The sequence below is a fragment of the Acipenser ruthenus genome, chromosome 30 (assembly GCF_902713425.1).
Source record: "Acipenser ruthenus chromosome 30, fAciRut3.2 maternal haplotype, whole genome shotgun sequence".
NCBI classification, from domain to species: Eukaryota; Metazoa; Chordata; class Actinopteri; order Acipenseriformes; family Acipenseridae; genus Acipenser; species Acipenser ruthenus.
The window spans coordinates 470,739-488,237 of NC_081218.1; the positions used below are offsets into that span (position 1 = coordinate 470,739).

At 40.7% G+C, this 17,499-nt stretch overlaps 1 protein-coding gene across 2 annotated transcripts in view; it reads left to right on the forward strand.

Annotated features, from left to right (window-relative positions):
- LOC117396267 (rho GTPase-activating protein 35-like) overlaps window positions 1–10,804 on the forward strand; it is a 53,284-nt gene extending 42,480 nt beyond the window's left edge. For both annotated transcript variants that reach the window (XM_059004930.1, XM_033994734.3), the window contains 4 exons: window positions 984–1,061; window positions 1,991–2,122; window positions 2,357–2,462; window positions 3,880–10,804. In XM_059004930.1, coding sequence (XP_058860913.1) covers window positions 984–1,061; window positions 1,991–2,122; window positions 2,357–2,462; window positions 3,880–4,264 — 701 coding nt within the window. In that variant the 3' untranslated portion in view covers window positions 4,265–10,804. The remainder of the gene's footprint in view (window positions 1–983; window positions 1,062–1,990; window positions 2,123–2,356; window positions 2,463–3,879) is intronic.
- The last annotated feature ends 6,695 nt before the right edge of the window (window positions 10,805–17,499 follow it).

The following is a 17,499-nucleotide window of genomic DNA, read 5'->3' on the forward strand; positions in this document are numbered from 1 at the left end:
TGGGTAGTTCTTCCTATTGTTTTACATTTGGAATTGATGGAGTTTTAGATGATCTCAATTCGTTTTGCTGATTATCTTTTTGTTTTCCAGACTGTTTTGACCAGGGCTGTTAATAGTTTTGAGTTTAAACGTCAGCCAAGCGGTAAACGGTTAACCTTGTCAGAAATATGCAGGCCAAATAAAGGTGTCAGCTTCACTGTTTACATAGCAGTATAGCAGAACCTGTCATATCTGATTGAACTGGTTCCAGGGGTCCATCAGATATGTGAAAATATTGCATCTCAAAGGGAGTCGTTGTACTACATTCTAGTTGTTTTATTAACGTTGGGGCGTTATAGAACGGAACGTCATTGTGTCTAAAACCCCAAAGCATTGTACTGCGCGTACACTAGACAAAGCAAACCATTGAAAATGATTGCAACTTGCTCTCTTGTTTTAATTGAACATGGTTAAACTGGGCAGTTTTGGGTTTTTTTGGGGTTTCCCCCCCCCCCCCCCCCCCCCGTGAAGTGACAGCATGCAAAAGGTGAAACTGAAATCCCAAACCATTCTGTCCTGATAAGATCTGAATTATAGACCCTTAATAAAATGTGCATTGATCAGTTTCCATCAGTACCATTCAGTTGGTAGCAGTGTGTGTAAATAAAACATTCAAAAGATCCATCGGTTAATGGAGGGTATCATATCTTACTGGGTGGTTTACGATGGGTTCTGCTGTAAATTTATAGAGTAGTCTATATTCAGTATTTCTTCTCAGACTTTTCCATATACTATTCAATTAGGGCCTCATACCTGGCTTTTCTGAGGGATTACCAGCATTCCCATTATATAGAAATTTAAATGTTTAGAAAACATGTTCCTGACATGTCCCTGACGTGCTTGTTTTTAAAACCTTGGTTAGTTGACCTTTTGAAGGGTAATGTTCAATCCCACAACACATTAGAATGCAATTAACCGAATGCTGTTCTTGCTGTTTTCTGAAGGGATTAGCACTGAAGGAATCTACAGAGTGAGTGGGAACAAGGCAGAGATGGAGAGCTTGCAGAGGCAGTTTGATCTGGGTAAGGGCAGCTTCAATGCCATGGTTCAGACTTCTGCAATGCGCTTATCCGGGTGCTGCAAATAAAAAGGAGGCAGACGTGTCATTATGAAGGATGACCAGTATGAAGATCTGGGACCTATAATTTATAAAAAGCTTTCGGAAGCATTTTAAAAGCACTGTGGTGACGTAAGAAAATGTATGAACGAGAGGAAGTCATCTAGGCTCATTCCAGTTCCTAAAAGCTTATTGAGCAAGCTGAGACTTAAAGTGATTCAGCATCAACAACATGGCTAGGTGACCCATTCCATACCCTCACTACTGTGAGAAGCATCTCCTTTCCTTGGGGAACAATGGGTTGGTATCTGACTGAATTTGATGAAGCATCCCACATACTGTGACTCGTGGTACCAAATTGACTTTTACTATTGACGACTGTATCTTGGTTTAAAAAAAATGTCAAAATGTTGGTTGGACGTTAGTTATGCGATGTTTTACCTTTTCGAAGATTCTGGTATTGGAACTGCTTGTCCCGAGCAGGTTTCTCCAACTGTTGGTATATCAGAGTTGTAAACCTTTGCTGCCTAGTGTCCAATATATTTGACATTGAGAAAACAGACATTAAATAGGTATGGGGAAATACCCTGGGCAGTAAAGGGTTAAACCCGTGGTGCACATCTCTAGCCCTTGATATGTAGTCTTGGGTTTTTGATCCAGTCAGCTGCTAAACTAGTTATTTAACACTTAACCGGTTCACTCAACTAATTTAGTACCTGCTTGGATTGAAGACCTGGACTGGAATGAATCTGGAGGGCCAGAGTTGTGAGCCAGTGGTTTAGTTCTCGCTTGCGAGACATATTCTGCATTGGAGATGTAGGTGTGGACACCTCTGTCTCCTAGATCATTGGCGGTTTCATTGACGCTTCTCCTTGCTGTGCTGCTGTTTTACAGATCACAGTCTGGACTTGGTGGAGAAGGACTTCACTGTGAATGCGGTGGCTGGAGCCATGAAGAGCTTCTTCTCCGAGTTGCCTGATCCACTGGTGCCTTACAGCATGCAGGCGGAGCTTGTGGAGGCACACAGTACGTACCGGGCCCTTTTTATATTCCTAAACGTGAAACCACCAAAGGTAAAGGCCTGGTTTTCAGTCTTGTTTTACTGAAATGCTATTAAGAGGTTTACGGTAGTGATGCAGGTATATCTGGGTGCAGACAGGCTGTGTGGGTGAGCATTGTAGCTGTTGCTGCTGTTCCTGCCATGACGAAGGATTCGACTGTCTGTGTGGGTGAACCTTGCTGTCTCTTTCCTGTTCACAGAAATCAATGACCGGGAGCAGAAGCTGCACACACTCAAGGACGTTCTGAGGAAGTTCCCCAAGGAGAACCTGGAGCTCTTCAAATATGTCATCAGTCACTTGAACAAGTGAGTATAGAGGGGCTGATAACTGTTGGGTGGATGAAGGGGGTCTTTTGCTGATGGGGTAGTGATGGACAGTGGGGTAGTGGAGCCAGAATGCCATTCCAGTACTATTTTCTTTATAGGCAGCAGTGGTGTTGTCATAATAGGCAAGCTAAGTCACATGACTCGCATCTCCCACAAAGCTGTCTGATTCAGTCAGTAGTCCTCTTGATGCAATGAAAAGAGCTTTAGGAACTTCAAGAAAGCTAAAAATGCTGACGAAAACAAAGGCAACAGTGCATCGATTTCGACTGTGGACACACACAGACACTTAAAAGCAAAGCATTCTTATAAGAAAGAAATTAGATGTATGCTTTACCTATTATATGTGTTACTAGCCGTTCAGTATACAAATGAAATGTGAATTTGTATAATAATTCTTGTTTAAGACCACCAGTGGTCCTTGGACTCCCCTGATTTTCATCCAGTTATTCCTGGTCATTGTCTACAATTAAACAACGACAGAGTGGTTTATTGTATGTTTGTGCTCTTCAAATTATCCAGTGGAAAAGCTTTTTTCCCATCTTTGTCCAGTTTTGGGAAAACTTGCTACTAAAAAATGCATTCTTGCACTTGAGAAGTTACAACGAAGGGCAACCAAGCAAATCCCAGTACTTAATGGTGCGAGCTACACTTTACTGAAGAATTCAATCTCTTCAGTGTGGAAGAGGTGGGTAAGGGCAGTAACTGAAGTTCAGAAAATTGTAAATTGTATAGATAAAGTTAACCTAGGTCACAGAGAATAGCACAGGAGGTCACAGATAGAGTAAAAATAAATTCGGAAAACGTGTTTTTGTGTTTTTTTTTCACTCAGTAATAAATTGAATAGTTTTATCAGCTGAAGTAGTAAGGAGAAAAAAAACAAACCTTTTCGAGGCCTCCAAGTGGCTCACCTGATAAAGGCACGACAGTTTGGTAGGTGCGAAGTGTTAGTTGCGGCCTGGCTTTGCAGTGTTGGCAGTCTTTGCTGGCGATTTCAGGGATCATCACGTTGACTCTGGCATTGAGCAGGTTGGGGAGTCGCCACAGCGACTCCTGCTGGCCAGACTCAAGCGGACACCTGCGGGGCTAGCTTTTATCCGACATTTGCTGTTGAGCTTCTGGGTGTAAAGAGGTGATTCTCCTTCCCTATTGCAGGGACCATAATCGGACCTTAGGGAGAAAACCCTGGGGTAAAATGTTGGGCAAACTCAAGCTCTGGTCACAAGTTCTGCATCACCATATATATATAGATTAAACGAATTTTGCTTCATAGTCGAAATGAAACCTGCTGAATAATGTTCCGTTAACATACCGAATTACATTTCTCCCATTAAATCCTGCTGAGGGTTACTATCAAGGGCTTTATCTTTTATAATGCTCTCTCTCTCTCTGTGTGCAGGGTGAGCCATCACAGCCGTCAGAACCTGATGACTAGTGAAAACCTGTCCATCTGCTTCTGGCCGACACTGATGCGGCCGGACTTCACCACCATGGACGCACTGACCGCCACCCGCACCTACCAGACAATCATCGAGCTCTTCATCCACCAGTGTGATTTCTTCTTCTACAATCAGCCCATCGCTGAGACCCCCAGCGGGCTGCCAGGCTCCCCCACCACTATGACCACCAGCTCCAACTACTCTCCTTATTCTACCTCCCCAGCCGCCTCCCTGCACCAGCAATCCCCACCCCACTCGCCCCCTGCCACTCCCCTCTCCCCCATGCAGTCTCTCCTGCCAGCCCTGCACCCTCACACCCTGCCACCTGAGCAAGAGACACTGTGAGAGAGGGAGAGCGAGAGAGACTTGTACACATGCCATTCAAAGAGCAAGCTCCTGAGAGGCAGCGTTTGGGGTGGGTGGGACAAGTTCAAAAGATATATGAACGCATCTTGTATCCTGTTACATTTTTTTTTTTTTCTTTTTTTCCGGGAGATCATTTTTATCGTCATTCTTTATCTGTTCACTTGACAACCTTCTTCCTTCAGCAGCAGTGGCAATGGGATGATACTGGAAAGGAAACGGGAGAGAGAGACAACACTACCTGTCTATAACAGGGTAAAGAACTCTGGTGCAGGGTAATACACGGGGGTGGGGGGGGGGGGTGGAGAGGCACTGTGTCACCGTGGTGCATCCACATCTTGTAGTAGCTACTGCTCTTTTGAAGTGTATGGATGTGGAATAGAAGAGAAATGCCCTACACTCTGTCTGCCTTCCTTTAGAAGTGTTGTAGGCTGTCAAGTACTGAGAACAGAGGAGATTGGGTTCATCCACGCTGGTACTCAAGTGTTAAAATAGTCAGGGGTGGGAGGGGGGTTGTTTTTTGCAGGAACCAATTGAGCCGTAAGACCCTGAGAAATCTGTTGCAGAACTGTTAGCTGGGTTTTTAAAACAACAAATAAATGAACACCTTTTAGCTGTTGATTTAAAGAACTCGTACAGCATGTGTTGAGTGGGACACCCTGTTCCTGCGATCGCCAATGCGCATTCCAAAACCCAGCCGGATTATTCTAGTCCCCCTATGGATATTCTGAGGGAAATCTGGATTTGAAAACACTATGAACTTTCCTTGTCTCCTTGTATCGGAAAACAGTTCAGATTGTTGGAAAATACATTGTTGGACTTTATAACTTGTGGGGTCATCCACAGCATAGAGCTGGACTTTCTGTTTTTGATGGTTGTTTTTTTTTTGTCTAGAGTGTGGAGTTATCCCGGTGTTGGATTATAGCGTGTACGGAACGCGTTATTGGATGTCCTGGTTCTTGGGGAAGGGCGTGTGCTGGATAGAGTAATTTTTCATCACTACTTTGAGAATGAGTGGGATGTTTGGCAAGGGTAGGCACTTTTGAAAACGTGTTTTCCCAGCTTTCTGCATGCATCAATGATAAAGTAAGGCACAATAATAATATTAGAAATACATGGCTTTGTTTCACCCTGTCTCCCGTGCCACAGATTCATTATATTTGTATATTGTGATCTCAAGCTGGGCAAACCATTTGAAAAGTGAACCTCACCCTGGTGGCTTGTAAAAACGTCCCTCTACACTCTGTGCATGTTGAAATACCTTCCTCCTTTTGAGAATAATCGTGTACCATTAACTGCTTAGTAGCTGGATAATGCTGCAAAAACCATCCAAACGCTTTTCTCCCAAATCTTTGAGACTGTCCAATTCTGCAGTGCAGTGCTGCATGTCGATTTTCTGCGAGCCGACACATTCTTTAAAGGGGAGGTCTCTAGTAGCCTGTTTGTTTAGATATAAGACCTTGGAGGACTAGGTTAGCATGACTGATGTGAACACTGAACTGGACAGAAGGACTGACATACACTGCGGCAACCTTTCACTACCAGAACTGTTTGTTTGTTTTATTTTATTTTGCTTGTTTTTCACCTCCCTGAATTTTGCTGCTATGTACCGTGAGGACCTGAACTGCAATGTATCTGGTTGCATTCTTAAGTTAGGAAATCATAAGTTTCATTAGGTACATAATACACTTTTAAAATATCTTTAGGGGATTCAGGTTGTCCGACAACCTTTGTTTTTGTTTTTTCTTACCTCTGTGTATTTTTGGGAGCACTACGACCTGGCTTTGATAAAACAGACAGCTTTGCTTTATTGTAAATTGAATTGTGTTATCACTACACTACACACACAATCACAGTGAAAGCTGCAGTAAATAATGAACTGCCTTCATTCATATTTAATTCCACTCCCCCCCCCCATACAAATAACTAATTCTGAATTAATTGAACTAAAAGTTAATTACTTGCTAAGAACAGTACATGAATTAATTAAAATCCTTGGATTAAAGCTATCCAGCTGTATAAATCTAGTGAGATTTTTTAGAAGGTTTTAATATCGTCTTGCCTCCCTAGGTGCAGATGGAATGCATTTTGTATTTTACAATATACTGCATAGCAAGGATGGGCTTGCATTGACTTTACGGCTAGAACCAATTCAATCCTCAGACAGCCCTCTTAAACTACATGGTCTTTTGAACCACATTTAAGCACTAATAATAGATTTTTGTGTTATATAAAAGGATATTGCCACAGAGCTACTAAATCTAGGGAGTCATAGGCTGTGAATAAAAAAATAAATAAATAAATAAATAAATAAATAATAACCCACAGCAATTTAAGCCCTTGCAGGTTTTATAGAAGCCTCCGGTTCAGTTTGTCCAGCATTGTCTCTCTCAGACAAGCTCTTGTTCAGCCTGCAGTTATAAAAGTAACCCGTTTTGTTGCAAACCTGTTAATTCAGAAGCTAAAAAAGGGAAGTGAGTTGTGACGGATCCATGTCCGTACTGAGAATGCACCTGAGAGAGGAGGGGGGAGGATCGGATTAGCACACACAGGGCAGCACTCTCTGGGAACCTGGTTTTCAGAAGTGGAAACGGAAAGTTTTGGTTTTACTGCATGCCTTCAGTAAAACCTGCATCAAACTGCTATGCAAGGGGAACACTGTGTAAGCTGTGGTCAGATTGAAGCACTTTTCTTTATCCAGTTGAGTGATGAGCGGTGCACATATTTATCCCACTTAAAACAGCACTGATGGGTCTAATTCTACCCAGGCTACCAGCAGCCACAAGGGTAAGATGTCTTTGTAGTAGTTTAATCTCACTGACTTGTTGCCACTTTATATATTTATATCAAGTATTGTACTAAAAAAAAAGGGGCAAACCCACTTAAAGTAGGAGCTTAACATTTTAATTTGAGTTTAAAAAAAATAAATAAAAATAAGAATAATATACTACAGTTTTAAGTATAACTTTTTTTTTAATTTACCCAATGCAGATTTCTTTCAAGGTGGAACTGGTTGGCCTTGCTTTCACGGTTGAAAACCTGCTTGACAATATTAAAAATATCTCCGCCTGCATTGCTGGAGTGCTGCCGGGTGACCTGTGAGCTGCAAAGAGCTTTGCCTCCTCCTTGTGTTGGAAACTGGTATTGCAGCCGAGGTTTACTGTAAAAGAATGCTTTTGGGAATCTGTTTGCCCATGGAGTCCAGTTGTCTTGTATGTACTGTAGAGTTTCTTAAAGTGGGTAAAGTGATGAGCACAGATGGTGATGTAGAATTGAGAGAGAATCGGCAAGGGGAGAGAAAGTATGTGTGTGTGTGTGCGCGTGGGAGAAGGAGGGAGGGTTGTGTATAGATGTGCCTGAAATTCAGAAATTGTGTCCAAAATGACTTCCCGTTTTTGGTTTTTGCTTTATTATTTTTGTTAATGGTGTATTTAACCGTTAGACCCACCTGCTGGCTGATAATTCCATGTGTAATTGCACTGCTTTTTCTTAAAGGGAAAAGGCCTTATGAATTGTCTAGTCTTCTGTAGTTGTCTGTATTGTGTTGATAGGAGTCGGTCAGGCTTTTTTTTTTATTATTTAATACTACTATGAAAAGTCTCAGCGTCAGTCGTGAGATGCTTCTGTATTATCACATTCAAACTTTGATAACCAAGAACTTAAAGAAAAAAAAGCTTGTGTAACAATCTAATTCCTTGCTTTGAAAATGTGTTTTTCCTTTTTTGTTCATTCATTAATTGGAGATATGCAGAAGCTATAGATTAAGAGTTCAGTTCAAACCCATGCAAGTGCTGGACGGTCAAGAATGAAGCAGCCATACAAGTTTGTTCTTTTTTTTTTTTTAATTTGTAGCGTTGCTCTTCAATCATCTGCATATCATTTAAATAAAAATAAAAATAAAGCAAGATAGGAACCAAAAGCTTTTAATCATTGTGAAAGGGGGAGCAATAATAAGGTTGCTCTCTCCTAAAGGAAGAGAATTGATTTTGGTTGTTAAAGAAAGATGGTCTTTTAAACTGAACATTGCTGCTGTTCAGTATGCTGTCTTGAATGAGTGGACGTTTCATTACAGACTGACGATTTACTCTGCCTGACAAACTGGAGGGGTAAACAAATTGCAGGAGTTCAAATTCATACGCTGTAGTTGAGACGAGTGTGGTGCTGTAAACTAGTAATAGACAGATTATCTGTATGCTACAATACAAGGGAGATTTTGAGAAACTCTAGTAAGTCTAGATTTGCCGGTCCCATTGCCTTCGCTGAAACCACTGTACTAGTGTGTGTCAACACTCTAGTCCTGCCCGCTAACATTAAAAACCAGTATGGGATTTCCCAGTCTGTGTTGAAGCGCCTCAGACCCAGTCCCCCAAATTGCTTGGAATAACTGTCAGGTGACCTGCCCATTCTCTTCACTGTAACTGACACACAGGAACACAGGAAACTGCTGGTCCTAATATCATCCAGCAGTTTATTTTATTTTTTTAAACATCTCCTGTCTTAACCGGGACCAGTCTAGCTTTTAACTCAAACTCTGTTGTCTGGCTTAGCGACAGGACCCAGCGCAGAGGGAATCAAGTGGGGATTAGTGTTTGTGTGAATATTATCACAACACAATCTGTAATCCCTGCAGATCCCTGATGTTGAGAGTTCAATTGCTTTCACATGTCAGTGAAGTATTTTGTCTTGCATTATTGTGTTGAGGCTCCCTGCAGGTTACTGGAAAGGGGCAGACCGTATTTAAGAACTTATCTAGTCTGGTTTCAACTGCGTATGGCTTTACAGAAAGGGTATCATCTATACAATGCTATCTTGACAGTCACACTCTGTTCCCTATGAGCGAGTACAATAGAAAGGTTCAATTACTGCCGTGCAGTAGTAATCCTGGGCTCTGACAACTGCTATCTTGAGATTTTTGGAGAACCTGAAACTCAAATGTAAAAATGAGCAAAACATTACGTTGTCAAAATTCAAATGGACACTAGCAAAACATTGGTGCAATGTAGTGTGGCACCCGATAAAATCATGTTGTATTTAAAGTACATTTTCTCATTTTTTAAACGGGCAGCAACAGACGTTTGTGAATTGGGCACGATATGTGAAATAAATTCAGTTTTACGTTTGCACTCTATTTGTAACCACTAGGCCAGAGTGTCTGTTTTACTCAATGTGCACAATGGCTCTGACATGGGCTGACTGACTGACTGACTGACAGACAGACACACTCACTCACACAGAGGGGCTGGGGAACGTGGGATATCAACTCAGATCCATTGCGTGTGCTCATTAAAACATCTTTTTTTGGTGGGTCTTTCATAGACGTAAAACACTTGAAAATTAAAGATGTCTTTTACTCTGTTGCTGGAGATCTTAATGATAATCTAGTGAATGCTGCACTTTTGTTATTGTGGGTTTTCGTTTTAGCACAATTTCTTTTTTTTTTTTAAATCAGAGGGGACCTGTATTGTTGTCCAGGGTCATTGAGCCAATTCATTTAGGGTCTGCTATGAAGATGCTGTACTTTTTGTTTTGCCAGTTGTGTCCTAGTTTATGTAAAACACAAGCAGGCAAGCCATGTGGGTTCACAATAATAGGAACCCCTTTTCTTACAGGACGTGGGGTACAGGGCCAATCGTTTGAAGTCTGGTATTGTAAACGAGTCTGAATAATGCCAAATGTAGCCATTTTTCATGAAATGCTGGGAGCAACCGTTTGTACACCCCACTTAAAAAAATAAAAAATAATAATAAAAAAATACATATCAGCTGTTAATCCCCAGTGTGTTGGGCTAGGTCTGGCACTCAAATTTGAAGGAACGCATTTACAAAATGCCTGGGAATTGTCTAGTTAAAAATTCCAAAACTGAGGGAGATGGCAATTAAGTAAGCCAAATAAACACTTCACGTTTTGGGGCCAACAATTAATTCAAAAAGCCAGAAAATAGCCACCCAGTCTGCTAAGTTTGGTAAAGTTATGGGGCGTGCACTTGGGTGTATAACGTTATCTGAGGATGCCGTATGCTGTCAGCCTCTGTGTTGAATGAATTGTATCTTTGGGAACAGTTTGAGGTCTTGGCTGTGTATTGCCTGTATCATTCTAGAGCTTGACCCAAACATTCCAAGCCTTCCCCTTCCCTGTCCATGTGAACCAAGTCTACCTGTTCTATATATGTCAATTATAATCTTTTGAAAATCGCAAGTCTGCTAAACTCTTATACAACCGAGAGACACTACTTGTAATTAAACAAATGTATTTAAAAGTTAAACACTAGTTATCTCCACTTTTTGTATTTTTTTTTTTTTATTAGCTGCCTTTAAAAAAACAAAAGGTTTGAAATTGAATTTGAAATGATGTGGGGGTGGGGTGGGGGGGGGGGAGATAATTTGCTGCATCCAAGCTTTCGTTGGTACTTTGTAATATTTTTTTCCTCCTCCTGTAAAATGTTCTCTCGCTGTCTCTCTCTCTCTCTCTCTCTCTCTCTCTCTCTCTCTCTCTCTCTCTCTCTCTCCTCTCTCTCTGTGTGTGTGTGTATATATATATATATATATATATATATATATATATATATATATATATATATAGATAATTACACACATACATACACAGTGATTAATTAACACTTTACTCCTTTTGAGGTTTAAAGCAATGAAAGAAAACTTGTATTAATGTGATATTTGGTTAGGCAATGTACGTGACTGCAATTTTCTTTTGCAAGAATGGTGGCAGACTGTCTGTCTGTTTAAGTTAAATGAAAAATAAACTATTAAAATGGTTGTTTCTTTGTATGTTAGAGTCCTAACAATCTCCCCTTTAGTCCTTGGTGATTTAGAAAACATTTTCTTGTTCTGTTTTTATTTTAATAATAATAAATACAAAAAAAAAAAAAGCAAAACCCTTTTTAACAGTTTTGTGGATGGTGTTAAGGGGCAACTCAATATAGTGCATGATTGCGTGCAAAACAAGCAAGGGAGTGTTTACCGTTCTGCATTTAAAAAATAAAAAATACAACAAAAAAAAATAATGTTTTATTATTTGCTAAAAGTATCGTAATTTGTCTCAATGGGAATGGTGTAAAAACATTAAGGCCTTATGTGACATGTATCATAGTTAATAAATCAATCTTGTAAAAAATGTCTCCAAACTGTCCTCTTTTACTGCGGGACGTGTGTGAACTCTTCACCTTCCCTTTTACTTCTGAAGGGCTGCTTCCAAACCCCCCTCGGTCCCTGTGTGTAGAATTGTACCACAAGTTTTTCCTATTTGAATACCTATTTTTAATGCTTTTTGTTTTCTTAAGTAATGACAGGGCAACTTCTTGAATGCCATAGAGTTGAGACAATTTATTTTCATAATAATATTTTTTCATAGTCCCGTCCCGTCCCCCCCCCCCCCCCCGTATGCATTTTAAATGCTGCACACAGTCTTCTACACAGATGCATGTTGGGTTTAATCCTAAAGTTTACACATTTTAAGAAATTAAATGTAAACTAACACCCTTAATTTGTGTGTGTGTGTGTAATATGCATGTACAATTTTTAAACATACCTGGAAGACTGTTGATCTGATTGTGATGAAACTTGCTGAGGATATTCTTTTTTCCCCCCAGTAATGGATTGTTTACGTCACGGTTTTCTGCATGTGCTGCTCCTTCAGGCCAAGTAGTTTTTCATTATATCACCTACAGCAAATTGTAGCTGGAGGGCCACAAGCTTTCTGCCACTTGCTTTACCAGGGTAAACATGGCAAACACCCTACTGACCACAAAACACCAGCTATAAGTATTGTGGGTTTTTTTTTTTTTTTTTTTTTTTTTTTTTTTTTTTTTTTTAATTATTATTCTGAAAGAACACACCCCTAAAAGCTAATATTATCTGCATTAAAATATTAAATACATAAATGAAAAGCACCTCTCATAGCACTCCTTTGTTAATAAACATATTCAAACATCCCAGACAGAATAGAATGGGGGTTGCTGGTGAGAAGTTTCTGATTCATTTTAGTTGTCATCACACTGGTTAATGTAGATCATAATTATTTTAGTGTTTTATTACTTATTTTTGAATAGGTTTCAAAACTTGGGGGGGGGGGGGGGGGGGGGGGGTATTTTTTTGTTTATTTATTTTTTTAAAGGTCTCTGCAAAAAAAGAAATATATTTTCATATTTAAACGCAGTTTAAGCTTTACAGAAATGTACACATCTGTTTTGCCCTACAACACCTTGCCACTAGATGTCAGCATATCACAGGAAGTTGCAAGAAGTCATATGATGCAGTCAAAATAATTGCCTTCTACAGTACAGTGTAGTTTTCCAAATTGTATCAATCATCAAACATAACGGTATGTGAGAATTCAGTAACCTCCGAAAATAAGATGCCAGCAAGTTAAATGTGGAATTTACATAGGAAATTAAATGCAGTGACAACGAGCAGGAATAACAGGTGATATTCATGTGGTACAGCCATCTGACATTATTGCATCAGGTAGTTTGTATCACATTATTCTATTAATGTTTTGTTCTTTTATTAGACTCTTTAATTGCTCTATTCTTTTAATTGGTCTTTTTGTATTAGTTTTTACAATTAGAACCACATTTCTTGTGTAAAGTAATGTATTTGAGTAGCAGGACATTTAGTAAGCAAGCGGTCTGAGTCTAATAGTTTTATTTAAAAAAAAAAACATCCAAACAGTTTTCAAATACAAGTGCACAAAAAGCATGTGGTACAGAACAGTATGTTCATAAGCAGCAGTTAACCTATGCGACTCAAATTAGTAGTTGTGCTTCCCCTATCTTGTTGACGCTATGAAAATTGACATTATTTTTACCATTGTCATGTAGTGTTGGAGTTGCACCATGAAATGTTAGTGTAGGGATATAGGTAGGGCAGCAGTGTGGAGTAGTGGTTAGGGCTCTGGACTCTTGACCGGAGGGTTGTGGGTTCAATCCCCAGTGGGGGACACTGCTGTTGTACCCTTGAGCAAGGTACTTTACCTAGATTGCTCCAGTAAAAACCCAACTGTATGAATGGGTAATTGTATGTAAAAAATAATGTGATCTCTTGTAACAATTGTAAGTCGCCCTGGATAAGGGCATCTGCTAAGAAATAATAATAATATTATTGCACACACTGCTCCGCACAGCTGCAAGTGGGGTGTGGGAATCTGGGTTGGAACATTGCTGACACAAAGATAAACTCAGCTAGCAAAAACAAGGGTTAGCTTCACACACACATTTAGGCAAGGCATAGAAGATGCCCCCCAAGCGATTAGATAACTTATTACTGCTTCATTTCTGCGTCTAACTCGTGGCCTCGTCATTGTGTCTACTGATAACGATTAAGCTGTAAAAGTGTGACTATTGATTATTGGCATCAATAAAGGAAACTTCTGCTTGTGTCGCTCCTTCACACACGATTACATACACCGTTTAGATTCCTTACGCTGGTGAATGTCAGCTGGGTTTTGCTTAATTTATTTCGTGATATTTGAATACAGATATTATAAATTTATTTTACTGCAGTCTGGAGGTCATCATTGACCAGACGCGCCTTGACATTGTCCGCAGAGCAAAGGTCACTCGGCCACCGAAAGTTCACGAGGTCAGGAAGCTGGCCGTATGGTAACCAAGGGCAACGGCTTTCCTTCGGCTCCTGGAAATGTCATGAAGAGCAACGCAGGCAGTGAGGGAGGAAAAGGGGTCATAAAAGCATCAGATGGGCTATACTTGCAGAAACACTACATTTAACAAAATGAGGGTAAGTTATCATAGCAATACAGTTAAAGAGAAAATTAAAATAAAATAAAATGGGGTGTGTTTACCTGACTACCAGTGATACAGAATAACATGTATTTTATATTCCCTTCAGTCACTGCGTGTATAATTGTAGTGGATCTAAATCATTTAGCAGACGCTTTTATCCAAAGCAACTTCCAGAGACTAGGGGGTGAATTATGCATCACAACTGCTGCAGCTGCAGAGTCACTTACAATAGGACCTCGTTTGTTTTACGTCTCATCCAAAGGACAAAGCACAAGGAGGTTAAGTGACTTGCTCAAGGTCACACATGGTGAGACAGTGGCTGAGCTGGGATTGAACTTGCAACCTCCTAGTAACAAGCCCCTTTCTCTAACCACTGGACCACCAAGCCTCCCAATTGTACCGTGTTCGGTTTCCTATCTATATCTATTTTATAATGCATGAAGGGCAACTTCTCAAACCACAGATTTCACACAAACTTTTAAAATTTCTACAAATTTTTTTTTTTTTTTTTTTTTTTGGGTGTGGTTATGGTGTTTTATCAATTCTTATCAACAGTATAGTTACCATGTACTTAATGTGCAGATCTTTTTGCATGATATAACCCTAACGCTAACCCTGTCTTTACCCCAACCGAACCCTTTTCTGATACAATTGTGTACAGTGTTTACATATATCATGCAAACAGATTCACACATTAAGGCTGCACTGCCTGTTGGCTTGACTGACATGTTTTGGAGCCAGTAGCTGAGGTGAAATGACCTAGGAAGTACCAGTGTAACAGATTTCTCGAGAATAAGGCATGGAAACTGAGAAATATTTGCTATAACTCATTTGAAACATATGGTAACATTTATGGAGGTATTTTATTAGCTAAAAATCACTTGAAGGGAATTACTGAAAACTGTATAATGCAGCAATCATAAATGACAACAGCATCTGATTTGAAACCAGAGCAGGAAGCAATTAGGAAGAGTTCTTGTACATTTTTTCCTCAGCAGTGCTAATGAATACTTGAATGTAGATGAGGGTGCGAGGTCGCTGTGCTGTGCGACGGTGAGAGGTGATTGGGGAGATGGCACCCTGCTTGACCTTTCACCCCCAGCTCGGAGCCCCCTCAACACAGGCCAACCACGGCTGTCAATCACACGCACTGAGCTTGCTCCCTGGAGACCAGGTCTGATCTCCTCCAAACAGATTCTGCTAGAGCTGTGCTTGTGTTAGTGTTCGGAGGTGTAGAACAGTCTCAGACGCTTGAGCTGAATATGATCAATCTACATGCCCATCCATAAAGGACAAGGGTTTATCTATTGCAATTACCAGGGGTTAATTTGTAAACAAAAAGGTACCCGAGGAAGAGGGATAGCATTTTTGTTTATACACTTAACGTACTGACGTTGGTTTGCAGCAGCTCCCGTATCTGCTTCAAGTTCTCCTCTGCTTGTTGGCTTCGTGCCTTATTGTTGGTGTTGGCAGCCTTAACCACAAGAGTTGAGTCTAAATGTAGCTTTATGACACCTCAATATAAAATAAGAAACTGAAGCCTAAAAATGATACATTTCTTGTCATTTTCCTCGCCACCGTGATGATAAAGCTCAATTTTCTATGTGTTGGGCTTCATAGCCGGCGTGAAATTACAGTTAAAGAGAAAATGAAAATAACAGGTAGATGCCAGTTAAAAATGCTCCAAAAAAATGAAGTAGCCTGTCCTCAAACAAGGACAATGGCTTTTAATGGGATAACATAAATATAACAGAGATTGATAGACAAATATGGGATCAAGCCGGTGTGCCCCACACTGGCCAGGAGGGGGCAGAATTCTGTCTATTTATTTATTTATTTATTTTTTTGGCACTAGCACATTTGTATGTGGTCTTGTATAGAGATGCAAACCGGTTTCTGTCAATCCCATGCCCCTTGACAGTGAGATTCCACCTCAGCAATGCTAAGTGACAGTGCAGGATTAGGGAGTGCCCCCTTGCATTAATAACAGTTAACATGTCAATCAGACCTTCCCTTGAATCTGGGTTCACTGTCTGAACTGATTTCAATCTGCCTGCGGAGATCACCTTAAACACTGTCAGAGGAGAGACAGGCAGACTGACAGGATGCAAGCAGAATTAAACATGCAGCTCACCTTTTAATTGTGTGTTTCATTTTTTTTTTTTAATTAAGGGACTGAGTTGTGGGATATTTCACTAGGCATCAACTATTACTTTTAAACACTCAGTGCTGAATTTAGAAATACTAAATAAATAAATTCAACGACAAACGGTAGCCGTCGACAAGAAATAAATTCAATGACAACCAGCGGTTTAAAAAAAAAAAAAAAAAAAAAAAAAACATTGAAAAACACTTCGTCACAGTGTTTGTCATTTAATTTTTTTGGTATTTCTAAATATCTAGTCATGCGAATTTATTTCTTTCAGACAACAATTCCGATATCCCTGAGTTTTGCTGTTAGACTTCAGAGACATCCAGCACATGTGCATGAATGAGCGAGGAAGCGTAAATGCAGCAATAACAGTGAACAATCCACTCTTTTCTTGAGACACAAAAAGGAGAGTATATTATATTAGCATCTTTTCCAACATCTAACAACTCTAACCAATACATTAAGTGCAGCACAGAAACCAGGACCAGTTGGAAAATAAGTGGAGACAGAGTTAGATCAGAGGGAAGGAGACACTTTTCCACAGAGAGTGGTGAGGGGGTGGAAAGGGCTGCCTAGCCATGTTGTTGAAGGAGACACTTCTTCACACAGAGAGTGGTGAGGGGATGGAATGGGCTGCCTAGCCATGTTGTTGAAGGAGACACTTCTTCACACAGAGAGTGGTGAGGGGATGGAATGGGCTGCCTAGCCATGATGTTGAGGCAGAATCACTTGGATCCTTTAAAACCCAACTTTACAAAGTTTTGAGATCAATGAGCTACTAGAAAGTGGACGAGCACAGACGGGCCGAATGGCCTCCTCCTGTATTGGCATTGCAGCGAGTGTGTTGCTCAGGTTGTTTTCCGTGTGTCCCCCAGCTGCAGTGGGAAGGGATGCCCTGTAATCGATTCTGACACACCCTCATCCCCAGCTCTCTCACTGCACTCGCAATGATTCGTACTCCTTTGGGACCCTTCTGATTTTCCCCTAACCCCAGAAGAGCCCCTAGTTCGGTGCCTGTGTGTGTGTCGGTGTGAGACAAAGCCCCCTCATGAAAGCTGACAGGCCTCTCTGTCCATGCTCTCTCACTCCTCTCTACTCACTAAAGATTCCTGCTCCACTGGGACCATTCTCATTACCCTCCCTAACCCTGGACGAGCCCCCAGTTCAGACCCCATCAGATGGGAGATTACCGGGCTGATTAAAACCTGCTCTGCAAGGGCAGTATAGAATACTGAGGGGAAGAACAGTCCTTAGACAGTGAGTGAAAGCCAAGGTGGGACAGTGCTATCTGTGTGTAAGGGGCAGTGTTGT